This window comes from Oryctolagus cuniculus, chromosome 11 (genome assembly GCF_964237555.1).
Source record: "Oryctolagus cuniculus chromosome 11, mOryCun1.1, whole genome shotgun sequence".
Lineage (NCBI taxonomy): Eukaryota > Metazoa > Chordata > Mammalia > Lagomorpha > Leporidae > Oryctolagus > Oryctolagus cuniculus.
This window is the reverse complement of record NC_091442.1, coordinates 53418732-53435540: the sequence shown is the minus strand read 5'-3', so window position 1 is coordinate 53435540 and position 16809 is coordinate 53418732. Positions and strand designations below refer to the sequence as shown.

The 16809-nt window shown below is 56.1% G+C and overlaps 1 protein-coding gene across 1 annotated transcript; it reads right to left on the bottom strand.

Annotated features, from left to right (window-relative positions):
• Positions 1-3067: 3067 nt before the first annotated feature.
• SMARCD1 (SWI/SNF related BAF chromatin remodeling complex subunit D1) lies at positions 3068-16145 on the bottom strand. The gene is made up of 13 exons (XM_008256439.4): positions 15360-16145; positions 14611-14798; positions 14281-14323; positions 14064-14186; positions 13467-13589; positions 12344-12460; positions 11087-11188; positions 10654-10815; positions 10124-10221; positions 8264-8399; positions 6462-6584; positions 4858-4959; positions 3068-4741 (listed from the first exon to the last, which is right to left on the bottom strand). Exons 1-13 carry the CDS (start codon positions 15534-15536, stop codon positions 4688-4690), a joined length of 1548 nt encoding a protein of 515 aa, XP_008254661.1. The 5' UTR covers positions 15537-16145; the 3' UTR covers positions 3068-4687.
• Positions 16146-16809: the final 664 nt, after the last annotated feature.

The following is a 16809-nucleotide window of genomic DNA, read 5'->3' as shown; positions in this document are numbered from 1 at the left end:
AGTGACTACGGCCGTCTTCTCGGGGACTTGCCAGTGGGGCTCTCATGTCACAGCCCCCACCAGAGCATTTTCTATGAAGGGAGTGGTGGTGAGAGGTCAGATTTCAAAGGGAACCCTTCTGATGCCAAGTGGCCCACAGCTCTCCTTTGGCAGACCCTGGGCTGCAGGACAGGCCAGAGAAGCAGCCAGAGCAGGGCTGTCACAGTTGTCATTGGGAGGCCTTGGGCTTCCACACTGTACACTCCCTCAGGTTAACCGCCAGTTTGCAGGCGCTGGGGCAGGCGTAATTGAGAGCAAGCTCAGCCCAGTGTGTGCATTTGGGAGAAGTCATTCAGAGTTCAGGGTTCTCTGTGGCCCACAGCCACATGCGTGATAGGGGGAGGAGCTGTGGTCTCCAGGCCGACCTGGAGTGAAGCAAGAGGCTCCCAGCTGGCCGTCGGTGCTCCTTGGCCCAGAGGACAGACAGCACCCACCACACTCACACGTGCTGGACTCCTGGCTTGGCAGTCGGCAGAGTGGGCGTTGCCATCCCCCTAGACGGCCACTGGCCGCCAACAGTGAGAACTGGTTTAAAGGGGAATCTGGGTGCAAGCACTAGGCAGGAGGTAAGGATTGGGAAGAAACGGTTTGCTAAATCCCAGAGAATGCCGGGAAAAGTCTCCCACACTCTCCTGCCATGGCCAGGAAGTTCCCACCAGGGGAACATACATGAAAGTAACAGTTGGAGGTTTTCCTTAGGAAACGTCCTATGCCTCCCACACACCGCTCGTGTACTGCACTGGCATGGAGCTAAGGCCACCAGTGCCAGGCCACCAGCTGAGAGCTCCGATTGTGGGGACGGGAGAGAAAGGATGTCTCTGTCCCTGGCACATGTGACATGAGTCCCTGTGAAAGGGCATTTACGCAACAAATAACAGCAAACAACCGCTTCTACCTCTAATCATGGTAGGCAGTGTGCAAAGAACTTGCTCACTTAGGTCGGAATAAAGAGGGTGCAGGGCTCAGAACAGGGCACTGCAGGAAGCTGTCCATGACTGCTAGAGCGCTTTTCCCAAGAGCCAACTCTAGACTATTTGAAATTAGTAATTCACCGGCCACTCTGACACGTGTAATTTGCCTGGGTAAAAACAGAAGCCAGGAGGCTGGCGCTGTGGCATGGCGGGTAAAGCCACTGCCTGCAGTGCCAGCTTCCCATATGAGCACGGGTTCGAGTCCCGGCTGCTCCATTTCCCATCCAGCTCTCTGCTGTGGCCTGGGAAAACAGAAGATGGCCCAAGTCCTTGGGCCCCTGCACCTCCGGAAGAAGCTCTTGGCTCCTAATTGGGATTGGTTCAACTCAGGCTATTGCAGCCATTTAGGGAGTAAACCAGTGGATGGAAGATCTCTCTGACTCTGTAACTCTTTCAAATAAATAAATCGTTAAAAAATAAATAAATAAGGCCGGCGCCGTGGCTCAATAGGCTAATCCTCCACCTTTCGGCGCCGGCACACCGGGTTCTAGTCCCGGTCGGGGCGCCGGATTCTGTCCCGGTTGCCCCTCTTCCAGGCCAGCTCTCTGCTATGGCCAGGGAGTGCAGTGGAGGATGGCCCAGGTGCTTGGGCCCTGCACCCCATGGGAGACCAGGAAAAGCACCTGGCTCCTGGCTCCTGCCATCAGATCAGCGCGGTGCGCCGGCTGCAGCGGCGGCCATTGGAGGGTGAACCAACGGCAAAAGGAAGACCTTTCTCTCTGTCTCTCTCACTGTCCACTCTGCCTGTCAAAAAAAAAAAAAAATAAATAAAATAAATAAATAAATAAATAAATAAAAAAAAAAGATTCTGGTTCAATGTGCTTCACATCAATTTTCTCTCCTCCAAGCTGTCACCCTACACAGTCCTTGGTCTTTCCTGCCAAAGCCCGCAAACCCCCACATTCCGGGCTGACAATACTGGTCATCTCAGCGGCTCTGACTGTATGCAGGCAACACCTGAGTGTTGCCCTCCACAGAAGCAGAGAATTTAAAAACTCCAGGGCAGGCGCCGTGGCTCACTTGCTTAATCCTCCACCTGTGGCACCGCCATCCCATATGGGCCCTGGTTCTAGTCCCGGTTGCTCCTCTTCAGAGTCCAGCTCTCTGCTGTGGCCCAGGAAGGCAGTGGAGGATGGCCCAAGTGCTTGGGTGCAGGGGGGCCAGAAGGAAGCACCTGGCTCTTGGCTTCGGATCAGCGCAGTGCCAGCCATAGAGGCCATTTGGGGGGTGAACCAACGGAACAAAGACCTTTCTCTCTGTCTCTCTCTCTAACTCTGTCTGCCAAAAAAAAAAAAAAAAAAAAAAAAAGAATTTAAAAACTCCAGACAGGGGGTTAAACTACCCCAGTTCTAAATCCCCTCTTGGATACCAGCACAGAGGAAGGAAAGTGCTGAGCCAGCAAGTGGAAGGCAGGCAGAAGTGCAGCAACCACCACGCTGATGTCAATGGCTTAAAACCTCACTCCTGAGCTCGCATCCACCACACTCGGCCAGCAAGGGGCTGGCTGTCTATGCATACATAGTCCCAGGAGAACAACACAGCCCTTGTTCACTGGTCTATGCTGAAACCCTGCGCAGGACCACAAAAGAAGAACTCTATTACAGAGTAGAGGCCACAGAAAACAGAAATATCCAGATAGGAGCCTGGTCAGGGGGAAGCAGCTCGGGTTCCCCACGCCTAGGGGATCCTGGACACCCACGGACAGCTCCGTGCAGCCAGCAAATGGCCAGGGAAGCTCGGGAGGACCAGGGAGCAGACAGCAGCCTGTAACCTGCTCTAACAGGGGAAGTGCGGGGCAGGACCGTACAGTCTGGTAGTGAGGCCCAATGACCCCAGCCTGCATGCCTGGTTGGGCCCCTGGGGCTGACACAGCAACCTCTAAGCCCTAACCCCGAGCTCCACAGGGCGGAAATCTCATTTCTCACCGCAGGGCTCACGCCCAGCAGATGCTCCCTAAGCATGCTATGTGATAGGAACACAAATATACAACTAATGTTCTGGAAGGAGAAAGGGCAGCTCAGGGGAGGGCTCTCCCAGGGAGGGAAGACAACCCAGCCTTCAGAAGATCCTTTTATTAAAATGGGGTGACATCAATAAGGGGACAGTACAAAAAAAAGTTTGGTCCATGAAAAAAAAAAAAATCACAATTCAGTTAATAAAAACAGTTATCTTCAACAGGGACACAGGGCAGGAGTGCTGAACTTCCTTCCCGTGGGTCCAGCCAGGAGCTGGGCCAGGGCTCAGCGGCTCCAAAGCTGTCCAGTGTCACTGCGGGGAGAGCCTTTCGAGGGAGGAAGGGAGGTGAGGGTGGGGGTGGGGGTGGGGATTCAGCTGTCCCCAGTGCAGGACGGGCAGGGACAAGGGGCTGGGGATGTGCTCGCAGGAGCCTGAGGAGGGGGTGGGGAAGCAGAGGCTTTGTCAGTTCTGTGGGTGTCAAGCCCATGCTGAACGGAATCCCCCTCGGTGCCCAGCTGTCTCCCACCCAGCTGTATTGAGTCTGCGAGCCTGGGATATGCTAACTCGGGGGTGATACAACCTGGAAGAAGAATCCGAGGCTCCCCTGGGCAAGATGCAAAAATCATCTCAGCTCCAAGCGGGGCCCACGGTCACAAGGTCCTGTAGCTACCTGAGGGGGTCTGAAGCTTTGGGGGCAGGGGTCGGGGGGCAGAAGAGTCACAAACCCAACTCGGAGCCACGCTCCAGCCCTAGGCGCTTTCACTCCTCAGTGCCCTAGAAGCCACCAGTGGGTGTCAACTGGGCAGACAAGGGACAGGAAGACGGGACAGCCCAGGGCTCTTACCCGTTTGATTTCAGGCCTGTTTCTTCATTAAGGGATGGGGGGGCGGGGTGGAGTGAATGAGTCACCCCTCCTAGCCGCAGCAGCAAGGACAGCCCCTGCTGGCGAGCACAGCACCCCAGACTGGACCCCTGGGGCTCGCACAGGGAAAAGGCAAGACCCCCAGACAAACGCCCTGGGTTGGGGCAGGCGTGGGGGTGTCCCCAAAAGGGCAGCCGAGAGGGTGTGCGGGGAGGGAGCCACAGTTTCAGAGCAAACCCCAATACTGACGCGCACCCTCTGCGGGCTAAGGGAAGCACTGAAGCAGCGGCCGAGCCAGCGCGCTGGGCACTGCCCAGGCGCCCAGGGAGCCCCACGGCCGGGGCTCCTGTAGTGCTATGGGCAAGTGAGGGGAGAGTTTGCTCCAAACCTGTGGAGGGAGGGGGCAGGGTTAGGAAACTGGAGTCTGATCAGTCAAGGTCAACTAGCTTATAGAGTGCCCTCAGGCCTGAGTCTGGGAGAGGGGGCGCTGCCCCCGCTCCTGGGTCTCTGAGGGGCGGGATCAGTGTACGCGGCTGGTCCCCTTGCAGACCACCAGTCCATTCAGAGCACTGATTACCACTACAGGTTCTCTAACACTATCTAGAGGTCCTGCGTAGACCAGGGGAGGGGAGAGGCACACGGGAAGTCTGTGGGGTGGGGAGAGACGGGGCGCGAGAAGAGGGTAACAGGTGTCTTGTGAGACAGCAACGCGACCGACACCCTCTTAGTTCTGGTGTTGTCCTTGAGCCAACAGCATCCCCTGGAAGGCCCCAAGCAGACCAAGGCAGGTGCTATGAGGCAGGCAGCACGGGGCCCAGATAAAGAACAGGTGCAGCCGAATCGGGCTGTGGGAGAGGCCCTATGTATTTCGGATTCCCAGGGCTTGCTCTAATTCTTGTCGTCTCTGCTGCACCTGAGGAGAAAACGGCGGAGGGAGTGGAAGATGAGACAACCAGAGGCTGGAACCTAACACCACTGACCCCAGCGGGACTGCAAGTCCCGCCGCCCAGCGCAGCCCAGGGCACCCACCTTGGAGTAGAAGTAGCGGCACACGGCCTCCTGAGCCCAGGGCTGGAAGTAGAACTCGGCTCGGCGCTCCTCCTCCGGGTTACCCACCACGTCGGTCATGGTCTGGGAGGGACCGGGGGAGAGAAGACACTGACTGCCTTCCTTTACACTTGACAGCCCCCCTCCTCAGTCCCTGTGAGCGTGACCTCACAGTCAAGACAAAATGAGGCTGTCAGGGCAGACTCGAACCCAGGACAACTGCTTATCTTTAAAAAAGGGCAACGCTGGGCAGAGACAAATACCGAGGGACGTCGATGTGAAAACACACAAAGAACACCGCTTAGGAGCCAAGGGAAAGGCCAGGAGAGAGGCCTGGAACTCCACCTCCCTCAGTGCCCTCAGAGGGAACCCGGCTGCTAAGGCCTGGATTTCAGACGTCCAGCCTCTGGAAGTGTGAGTCAAACGTCTGCTCTTGAAGCAGTCAACCTTGCAGCAGTTGTCACGGCCGCCCCAGCAACCTAATACAACGGCCAAGGTCACCTTCTGCAGATCCACAGGTCACGGCTGGGGCCAGTGTGGTGGCACGGCGGGTTAAGCCACCGCTTGCGACACTGGCAGCCCACAGTGGGAAAGCAGCAGAGGATGGTTCAAGTGCTTGGGCCCCTGCCACTCATGTGCGAGACCTGGATGGAGCTCCTGGCTCCTGGCTTCGACCTTGCCCAGGCCCGGCCATTGCAGTCATTTGAGGAGTGAATCAGCGGATGGAAAAATCTCTGTCCATCTTGCCCTCTCTGTGAACTGCCTTTCAGATAAATAAATAAATTTCTAGAAACAAGCAGAAAGCATGCCGTCTCATTCACAAACCTTCTCTGGCACCCCTTTTCCCCTTGTCCCATGAAGCCTTTATCAGGGACTCTGGCCTCATCCAAGCTCCCTTTTCCTCTCTCTTTTTTTTTTTTTTTGACAGGCAGAGTGGACAGTGAGAGAGAGAGACAGAGAGAAAGGTCTTCCTTTGCCGTTGGTTCACCCTCCAATGGCCACCGCAGCCGGCGCACCGCGCTGATCCGATGGCAGGAGCCAGGTACTTATCCTGGTCTCCCATGGGGTGCAGGGCCCAAGTACTTGGGCCATCCTCCACTGCACTCCCTGGCCACAGCAGAGAGCTAGCCTGGAAGAGGGGCAACCGGGACAGAATCCGGCGCCCCGACCGGGACTAGAACCCGGTGTGCCAGCACCGCAAGGCGGAGGATTAGCCTTGTGAGCCGCGGCGCCAGCCCCTTTTCCTCTCAATCACCTTGCTGGTCCTGGTCAGTTCTAATAATGTCTTAACTTGGTTCCCTACTCTAATCACACTGGCCTGGTTTCTCCAGACTGACGGCTGCGCTGAAGGCAGAGCCAGGCCTTGCACCGCAAATCCCCGATGCCACAGAGCACGGACACTAAGTCAGCACCCGACAGCGTGCCTCTGCTTCCCCACTTCACTGTAACCTGGACCCTGGGGCGTGCTCAAGCAAACCTGGGTGCACTCTCTCTTCCCTGCCTGGCTCTTCCACCAGGTGCTCTGCCATAAAGCAGACGAGTGCCTCGCAGATCTGAGGCCCGCGGATCAGCCCCGGCTTCCTTACCTTGAGGTCTCGGCACTGGGACTGAAGCCAGTCATTGATGAAGCCCTGGGGGTCTCTGGCAAAGCTTAGCATGAACTCTCGCTGCGTCTTCAGCTGGTTGATGGTTTCTATCGTCTCATGGATCTGAAAGCGAGATGGAAGCTATACCAGTTTCAAGCTGGACAAACAGAATGAAGCGGCACCTGATGTCTCTGTGTGTCACTCCTGGCCTAGATCCAGCTCAGAGCCAGCGCCACTGCACAGGGTGCCAACTGCTCCGGCCTTGGGGCTCCCCAGCAGGTGATATGCACCTGTTTCTGTCTCTCTGTTTACCTCCTGTGAGAGAAGTTTCCATTCTCGACTCCTCAATACATACCATGGGCACAGCTGCAAAGAATACTTAATCCAAGCAGAAACAGGCGCCAAACAACTGTGAGGTGGAAAAGGAGGCGCGCAGGGCTGGCTCAGCAGGTGTCTGGTTCCCAGCTCTCTCCTTGTTCTGCACACTCTTCCTGGCAATGTCTGTCTTGTACGTCTTCTGTGTACACCGACAGGGGAACAGCTCCCCAGTCAGCAGTCCATTTCCTGAACGCCAAGCAGATTGGCTACTGTCTCGACATTGCAAGGCATCTGACGCTCACCACATCCAAAACGAAGTTCATGGCCCTCTCCCCGCACCTGCTTCTCCTCCTCTGCTCCCAGCATTGCCCATCACTGCCACCAGCCTGGGAGTCCTCTCAATGCCTCCCCCTCAGCACTCCACCCCTCACTCCCATCTAAACAGTGGCCAAATCCCTTGATTGCACTTGAGGCCCCGTCAAGCCTGTCGACCCGTTTCCAGCCTCACTGGGCACGCCTTATGTTGAAAGCCCCAATAGCTCACACACGGATTACTGTACCAGCCTCACTGGGGCTTCCGGCGGCTTCCAGATCTGCCCCTCTTTCTACTTCCTGCCAGTGATCGCTCCAGATGCAACAGCGCCCCCACCTCCACTGGGGATGCTCGCCCCAGCAGACTCCCGGCCTCCTGTCCAGGACGACGCGCAAACCAGTTCTCCCTGCACCAAAGCTTCATGATCAGGCTCCTGTTTCCCTGCCCAGCACCCTGTGCTGTGTCTAGAGCCCTAACAGCTTGTTCTTCTTGAACACGCCGGGCTCTCTCTCACTTCTGGAAGTCTATAGAGCCCACTCCATCTTTCTGGACTGCCCTCTGCCCCTAAGGTCCCCGGCCCTGCTACCCTTCCACCCCTGTGGGAACTTCCATGTGGTCGTTCAGGGTTTACTAGTGCATCAGCTCTCCCTGTTCTCCCCTGGATCCCCAGTGACTTCACTGTCCGGGACTCTGTCTACCGTTAGTAGGAGAATGGAGACAGCAGCGACAGCAGCAGGATTTCCCACTCTTGTTCTTACACGCCGGAAACACACTCATGTCTTTACACACACGATTTCATTGACTCCGAATGGCAACCTCCGAGGAACAGGTGTTAATGGTCCCCACTTCACAGATCAGAAAGACGGAGGCTTAATGCTATTAAAAGGGGCAGCCAGAGTCCAGAGGAGGGGATTCATGGGGAGGTTGACTCCAATCAGCACCAACCACGGCACCTGACAGACGCTGGCTGTCCACGTATTGGGGAACCCTCAAAAAGATCCCAGGAAACGCGCATGCAAAAGCACTCCGATGCATCTCCGAATTTCCTCACGTCACAACAGATCTACCTCTCAATTCCGTCCTTCATGAAGTGCCCTTTATTCAGAATGAATACCAAGCAGCAAAAGGTGGCCTGCTGGCGACAGCCACGCTATCTAGGCGGGGCCCCTACCTTGTTGTCCAGGGTCGCGATCTCCTGCTGGCTGGCAGTGGACAGCAGGAAAGAATTCATCTGAGTCTTCAAGGTGTCATCCACCTCCACGTCAATGTCGTAACAGGCTGTCTTCTTCTGATCATTCGGGTCAACACTGGGGAGGGAAGCAAACGGCCTGGTGAGGGGTTTGTCCCAAGATCTGACAACACAGCATCAGGGACAGGAAAAGGAGCCGACTCCAAAAGGGCCTGAGGACTTTCAGGTGTGACAGAACCTTCTCGCCTTTCATTGCAATGGCAGCTTCCCAGTGTACACAGGTGCCCAAAGTCTTCAAACTATACTTCAAATGGCTACAGTTTACGAAATATAAATTACTCCTCGACAGGGCTGGCTTTTTTACAAAGTCAAAGGTAAGGAACGGGTAGTTGGCACAGTGATTAAGACAACACTTGGGGGTGGCCAGTATTGTGGCACAACAGGTAAGGATGCTGCCCGCATCCCATAGGAGCGCTGGTTTGAGTCCCAGCTGTTCTGCTTCTGATCCAGTTCCCTGCTACTGCCTGGGAGAGCAGAAGATGGCCCAAGAACCTGGGCCCCGTACCACCCACGTGGGAGACCCGGAAGAAGCTCTTGGCTCCAGGCCTCAGACTGACCCAGTTCCAGCTGGCGAGGCCATTTGGGGAACGAACCAGCAGACGGAAGACATCTCTCCCTCACTCCCTGTTCTCTGTAACTCCACCTTTGAAACAAACACAACTTTAAAAAAAAAAAAAAAAAAACCCTCTTATTTATTTTGAAAGTTAGAGTCACAGAGGGAGGGAGACAGAAAGAGACCTTTTATCAGCTGGCTCAGTCCTCAGATGACTGCAACAGCCAGCACTGGGCTAGGCTGGAGCCAGGAGCTTCACCTGGGTCTCCACATAGGTAGCAGGGGCCCAAACACTTGGGTCATCTTTCTCAGAACACTGGCAGGGAGCTGGATCGGAAGTGGGGCAGCCGGGACTCGAATCAGCGTCCATATGAGATGCTGGTGTCACAGGAGGTAGCTTTATCCACCTAGCCACAGCGCCAGCCCCAACCTTTGACGCTGAAAATAATGTGTACACACACACACATCCCTAACTTTAAGCACGGGAATACAGGACAGACCAGCTCCAGTGCCAACTTATAGGGTATAGGAACTGCTACCAGGTGAGTGATGGTTCAGGCCCCTGACTGGATAGAATCTGCAGCAAAGCGAGGAAGGCAAGACGATAACTACAGAGAGACGCTGTCTAACTACAGAGAGACGCTGTCTAACTACAGAGAAATGCTGCTCTGAGGAGGAAGTACTCTTCTTCACTCCGTATCTGCCTAGAAGTGCCTCGCTCTCTAACTTGGGAACAAGAAAAGTGAACAGAAGGGATGGAGTTCGAGCTCCAGCTGGAAGCCCTAGGACGGACCCAGGAGAAATGGCTGCTGATCCCTCCCATCAGCACTGAGCCAACAGATGCTGAGGTCCCCCGAAGGAGGGCTGGGGAAGGACCTGGCCCGTCACATCTGCTCGTTCCTGTGGCTTGAACATCCTCAACGTGGCTGGCTTCCAGCTACCACGATACAGCAGTGCTCAGGGAATCAGGAAGGGATGTGCACTAACACACCATCACACAGGACTCCTACCACAGACCCAACAGAGGCACACACACCCGAGAGCACAACACCAATAAAATATAGTCAATTAGGACGTGCAAGTTTGCAGTATACATTACCCTTGCTGTCAATGCGTTCAATTGTATTTATATAGCTTAATGTTAAACATCAGCTCTGTTTAACAAGCTGCCTTCAAAACCCCCAAACAGCTGACAGCTGGCCCATGCAGGCTGGTAGGACACCGCTTACCTAATGACATGGTTAATGATGATGGGCTCCGGTGGCATGAGCAAGGCGTGGAGCCGCTGAGGGATCTCTGAAAACTTCATACGCTGAGACTCAAAGATCTGTGGGATAGTGGAGAAGCTGCTAGAAGTTGGTTTTTTTTTTTTTTTTTTTTTTTTTTTGAAGATTTCTTTTATCTACTTGGAAGGCAGAGGCACAGAGAGGCAAGGTCTTTGTATCTGCTGGCTCAGCTCTGTCTGCAACGGCTGGGGGTGGGGCCAGGCCAAAGTCAGGAGAATGGAAATCCATCTGGGTCTCCCTTATGAGTACAGGGGCCAAGCACTTGGGCCATCTCCCGCTGCTTGCCCAGGCGCGTTAGCAGGAAGCTGGGTTGGAAGCAGAGCAGCTGAGATTGGAACTGGTACCCAGACGGAAATATGGGGTTGCAGGCAGCGCTTTAACGCACTGCGCTATGACACTGGCTGCAAAGTTGGCGTTTTAAGATTACTGAAAGCTCTGGTGAATCCTAGCAAGAGAACAGCTCCTCTCCTTACCTGCTGGAGGTACTTGTCACAGATGACAAACTCCCGCTCGTGCGGGTCCTGGAGCTTGTGTGTCTTGATATACTGCCACAGTGCCTGGATGATCACTGGACGGGTCTGGGTGTGGATGCCCAATAGCCGAGCCAGGCGAGGGTCCAATTTAAACTGGGGAGGCTGTGGAAAACCAGAGAGTAGAGAGAACAGAGCTGGTAACTCGGGCCTAGGTGCACCGTGTGGGGGAGGGGGCTCCCATGCACACACTTGGTGGCATGTCCAAGTATCTAACAGCCACGTGGTGCTCTCTCGCGCGGAGGAACCCGGAGACGACGACGCTAGTCCTGTACTAAAGTGCAAATGTTTTCACGCTCAAACTTAAGCCCTTCAAAGTCGGGGGCTCAGAGGATATGGCTGTGCAAGCCGGGGTCCCTCCCACCTCACAGGGTACCTGATAATCCAGCATCAGCAGAACCGTACACCGTACATTCACGTCGCCAGGCCGCTTCACCTGGAAGCCATCGGTCTCCTGGGTGGTGGCGGTCCTGTGCCACTACAGAGAGGAAGGTGTCAGGGGGTGCTCTCCCAGAGGAAGAGCTGGGAGGGGCGGGAGGGAAGAGCTGCTATAGTGACTGACGGCTCAACTCTGGCACTGAGGCTGCTGGAGAGGTGCATTTTTAAAAGTGCACACGGCTTTGGGACTACGACGTGCTCCTGTGCATACGTGGGTCACACCTCTAATTGGGACTCTTTGGGGTTGCGTGAAAAGTGGCCACAAGTGCCAGCGGCAATTTTAGGCACACAAAGTGGGCACCACAGACGTGAACAGTAACACAGCACCAGCTATTGTTCTCTCGGTACCTACTATGTGCCAGAGCAGTCTAAGGCATGGACCTGGATCACCTCGTTTCATTCCCCAACAGCCAGACAAGACATACCCACTCGACAGCCGAGAAAGCTAGTGCCCGGAAGAAGGAAAGGACCTTGCCTGGGTCAAACAGCACGTGACAGGGCTGCAGCCTGCGCTCTGTCTGGTTCCACAGCCACTACACTCTATGCTATAAAAGGACGTGTATTTACGAATCTCTACCGAGTCTACGACTTACTTCCCTCATTAGGTGCCAAAGACCTTCCCATGTCTCTTAGGGGCTGCGGCTACACTGGCAAAGAAAGGAGCAGGTTAGGTTCACTCGGCATGCTGGGCTCTCGTTCTGCCTTTAACTGCGTCTCAAAGAATACTGTTAGGTTTGAGGGACACCGTGGCAATGCAATACGCCATTGTGAAAAAAGGGGGTTCTGGTGATTTTGTATGCAAATTTAATGAAGCAGGTACCAAAAGGGAGCCCCAGAACTACGATGGCAACCTCAGCAAGTTCGAGTACCCTCTCAGTCAGTCACTTTAAACGCAGCAACTGCTACGAGGGGAAAATTAAGAAGGGTGTATGGATTCACTACGACTCGCCATTGTCAGCAGGCAAGATGCAGAGAAGGCCTGGCCTGTAGGAGAGGCCTCCCCGTGAAAGGTGGGCCGGTAACGTGACAAGCGCACCTGGGTGCAAACTAAGACTGCTAGCGCCCCCTGGAGGCTACTGTGCAAACTGTAGCGGCGGTCCTGGCCACCTGGGGCAGCTCTCTCCTTTGCACCTTCTCCTCTCCAGGGACCTCAAGGTCTGGCTCCAGGTCACAGAAAGCAGGTGGAACCACTTACTTCTACCAGGTGGTTGTCTGGCCCATACAGATCTTTGTCCAGTTCGATCACCAAGGACTTGAAAAAGGAAGAGAACTTCCTCTTTTGTTTGGTGGCGTCATATTTGGACAAGGCTGACTGGAGAAAGAGAGGAAAAGCTGAAGTTAGAATAAAGGGCAGAAGAAGCTCCCCAAGACAAAGTCCTACCAAAAAGGAACCCACAACAACCGAAAAAAAAAAAAAAAAACAACACACACAACTCAAAAATGTTTTCTGAGTATCTTAGGAGATGGGAAGGTAGGCATTCATGGGTATTACACCAGACATGGTAGCAACAGACACCCTGAAGCAACAGCCTGTCACACTGACTCACCCCTGGGGAAAGTTCAGACGAACCCCTGCACGTAGCACAGTGAGTAAGAACAGAGAAAAGCCCGACTTAGAGGGAAAGGGAATCAGCTGTATGTGGACACAATGACACCACCAGCAGCTGGGCTGGACCTACGTACACAAGACGGAGGCTCTAAGCCCTGACTCTCCATCGAAAGTGCATTCAAATTAGCTTGCCTGCGAGCAGCTAAAAATAGCCAGCCAGCAGCTCGGAGGGGAGTGAGAAGAAAGGTGAGCTTCTCCCAAGGAGCTGCTGGGGTGGGCGGTCTGGGGGCTGCTAGCTGATGCTCCCCGGGAAGCAACCGAGAGGCTGCCAGGGAAATCTACCCCGCGGGGTGTCTCCAATCAGAGTCGGGAAGATGGAGGGGGGCCACAGTGGGGATCAAGGACCTCGGGACTCAGAGGAAACATGGCTTCCAATGCTAAGTACAAAAAAAAAAAAACCCAAAAAACAAAAAACAAACCCACACAACAGAACCATCTGCAGATACTGCTAAATCCAACGGTCAGCAGCACCAGGAGGAAGGTAAACAACAAATCAGATCCCAGGACAATAAGGTTCTCCATTCGACCCCCGTGAGGGCCAGAGCTGTAGGAGCCAGATACAAAGAACCATTGTCTCTCAGCGCAGGGCACAGAGCGTCCCTCTCACAGGGGCTGTGAGCAGCAGCCGGGCGTCCTGCGACCAGAGAGCACTGCTCCGTTCCCAGCAACTCCCACCCTGGACGCCGACCACGGTGGACCTTGAACTCACGTCCTCCAGGAGCCGTCCTTCTACCCGAAGCTCCCAGGAAGCCACCGTGCCTTCCCCGTCCTCGGCATCTGACTTAGCCGGGTTGAAAGTGTTCGAAATGAAAATTCGCAGCTTCCGTTTTTGCTGAGGAAGGCAGGGACAGGAGTGATGGTGGGGCTTCAGTGGTTTGACGCTGAAGACAAGGGTCTCCCCGAACCCCAAGGCTAACTCCTCCACGTTCGCCGTCTCCCCAGCCGCTTGGGTACACGGAGGGAGACTCCATTTAGGAGGGGACTACAGGCCTCGGGCCTGACTACGTGTGCGCACACCGCATGCCAGGTGGACCAGAGTCAGGCAAAGTGGCAGGTTCCCAAGGTAGCAGAGCAGTTATAGCAAACACATGGACAGGGGGTATTTCTGGAACAAGACATCAGAAGCCCCTCCCCTTTGCTGTTCTGTTCTGGATCGCCTAATGTAATTCCCTGTTTGTAGGCGGAAGGGGGAGAGGCAATTTAAATGCCAAGGAGAACAGCGCTGCGTCCTTGGTTTCTCCTCCCGGGCCTGACGCAGGTTCCCGCGCCCTCTCTTGGCGCTCCGCCTGGCGCGTCTGTGTGTTACCTTGATGGGACGTTTCAAGGCCTCCTGGATATCCAGCCGTTTCCTCATGATGGTCTGGTCCAGCTTCCTTTCAAAAGCCAAGAGATCCATATAGGCCTGGGACTCTGGAACCAGCTCGCGGATCTTAGGAACAGAAAGGTGATCACTGGGGTCTGGCGCCTGAGGGCTAGCCTCCAACTCACCGCGCCCTCGAGAAGACCCACAGTTGGGGACTCACCCTCTGAGGTAGAATTTTGTCAGCCATCTTCTTTTTCTTTGCACTGGTGGGGATAAATACTGTTATCAGGTTGGACTAGAACTAGTCAGAACAGGAAGATAAGCTGTCAGCACCTCCATGTATGGTCAAGCGAGGGGACCACAAAGCTGCCCTCAAATAAGATAGCCCCCTGCCCCCAAAACCCCTACCCCCATAAGCCCAATGATGAGTGGCAGGTCACCACCTGCTGATGCAGTCCCCCTACCCCCCACCCTTCCTGGCTCAGGGGCTCCCACCACCTGTGTCCTCCCAGTCCCCCTCTCCCCCCCCAGGGGTGGGGGGGCGGCTTACTTGTGGTTTCGGTTTTGGACCGCCTGCTGTTGGGCCTGCTGGATCTGCTGAGGCGCAGGCCTCTTGCGGGACTGGTCCATCCCTGACTGGGCCAGGCCAGGTCGGACTGAAGGAGTCCCCCCATAGCCAGGGGGTCCCATGGAAGGTCCCTGAGGTGTCATTCGGCTGCCTGGCAGCATGCCTGGTCTCTACAGAGGGGAGAGGACCCAGACATGTTCCAGAGGCCCGCACCGCGAGAGGGCAAGCTTGGGGCGCCTGAGTTCTCGGAATGAAACCAGGCTAGGGGGTTCAAGGACAATGAGAGGAGAGCCCTTGGCCTCTTGGAAATATGGGTAATTGGGGCTCCCTCCGTTCCACGAGTGCTTCCGTGGAAACACAGGGCCCAAAGGCTTAGAGGCAGCCGGACTGAGCCCACTCAGATTCTCCCCGGTCCACTTTGGATCTGACCCATGGCCATCTCCGCTGGTCCTGCACTTACTCGGCTAGCTTTGAAGCTGACCTCAATCTACACCGCCCAGCCCTCCGACACCCATCCCCGGCTGTACACCGACTCCCCTCGGAAACAATACCCCTAGGAGCAGGTGGAGATCTAAGTGCCTCCCCCGCCCGCCCGGCCCCGGCCCGGGCCCCGGCCCCTGCCCAAACCCCTCCCAGGGGAGTCCCTCCCACTTCTACCCCTCCCCTGTCACTCCCAGGCCCCCGCTCGGCCCCGCCCCCGGCCCGCGCGCCCCTCCTCCTGCCCCACTCACCGGATAGGCCGCTCCTGGCATCGGGGAGCGGTACAGCCCTTGACCCGGCGCCGGGCCCATTCGCACGGGAGGCCCCGGGGTTCCACCCGGGCCCAGGGCAGCCGCCGCGCCCGCCCCGCCTGAGGCTCCGGCGCCGCCGCTCGGAGCCACAGATTGGAAACCCGCCCGGGCAGCCATCTTCCCGGAGCCGCCGCGGCAGCTGCACAAAGAACCGGAACCGGAACTCCCCCCGCCCCCCGCGTGCGCCCCCCGAGCGCCCGCCTGTCCGCTGCCTGCCTGCCTGCCCGGCAGGCACGGGCAGCTCAGGGCAGCGAGACTTGTGGGCTAGAGGGGGGCGACTAGCGGAAAAGGAGTGCAGGCCACGCCCTCCCGCCTTCAGGGTCCGGAGCGAAGACCATAGAGAGGAGCTGTGGGGTAGAGAGGCCCCGCGAGCGGGCGCCGCCAGCCGACGGGAGGCCGACAGGGCCCTGGGAAGAGGGGGACCGCAGCCCAGCCCCAATCCTGCCTCCAGCCGCTGATGCAGGATTTGGAGTTAACTGCCTGGTCTCCAAAGAGCTTTGCATGCTTTTCTCTTCGTCTCTTACTGCTCTAACCCCGAGGAGCTGAAGAGGAGAACGCATTATTTTCACTTTATAAATGGGAAAGTCGAATTCGAAGACGGTAAACGACTTCGCAAAGGTTAATCAGCAAGTTAGCAGGCGGGCCAGATCCTAGAATCCAGGCTCGGAGCCCGGCACTCAGAGAAAGTCCCACAATAACCACTAAACGCGGGAACTTCCACCCAGTCCTGGAGCGGACTTGCAGCCTAACCTTCTTCCAGATGTTGAGTTGCCGCTTCAACTTGAATCTGCACCCTGCCCTTCTCCAAAGAATCCGCTGTGCTGGGAGTTGTTTGGGGTCTTCGTTACCTTTGACCCCTCCCTCTGAAACCATTCCTGTTGTGAGGTCAGCCTTTCCTATCCCAGGAGGACCCGGGCCACCCTGTTCAAACCTCCTCTTTCCTCTTCCCCGGATTGTGCGAGCCCCCCCCCTCCCCCCAAGGCTAGCCAAGCTCTGGGCAGTTAGCGGGAATACTAGATACTTTCCAAAGAAGAGAACAACACTGAAGCGAAGACGGTTAAAACCCAGTTTATTAGACCAGTGGCATGCGTCACGCAGAGTCCTGCCTGCTGTTCCCCAATCCACTGCACAATTCTTGGCTTTGCTCCCGCACCCCTCTCGGGGAGGTCTGATCTCTAAGGAACTCCTGGGGAACCCAGGAATTCCCAAGAGCCCTAGCCTCTTCAGCTCCAGGCGGGTGCACACAGGGCACCTGCCCACGGGTCCTGCTCTGGGACTGGAGACCAAGAGACAGGTGGGCAGAGAAGGCCTGGGAAGGGGTGGGGCTCTGGCCTGCGGGGAGCGGCTAGTAGAGGCAGTGGGGCAGGCCCTCTACCTCGCTTGGGTCCCT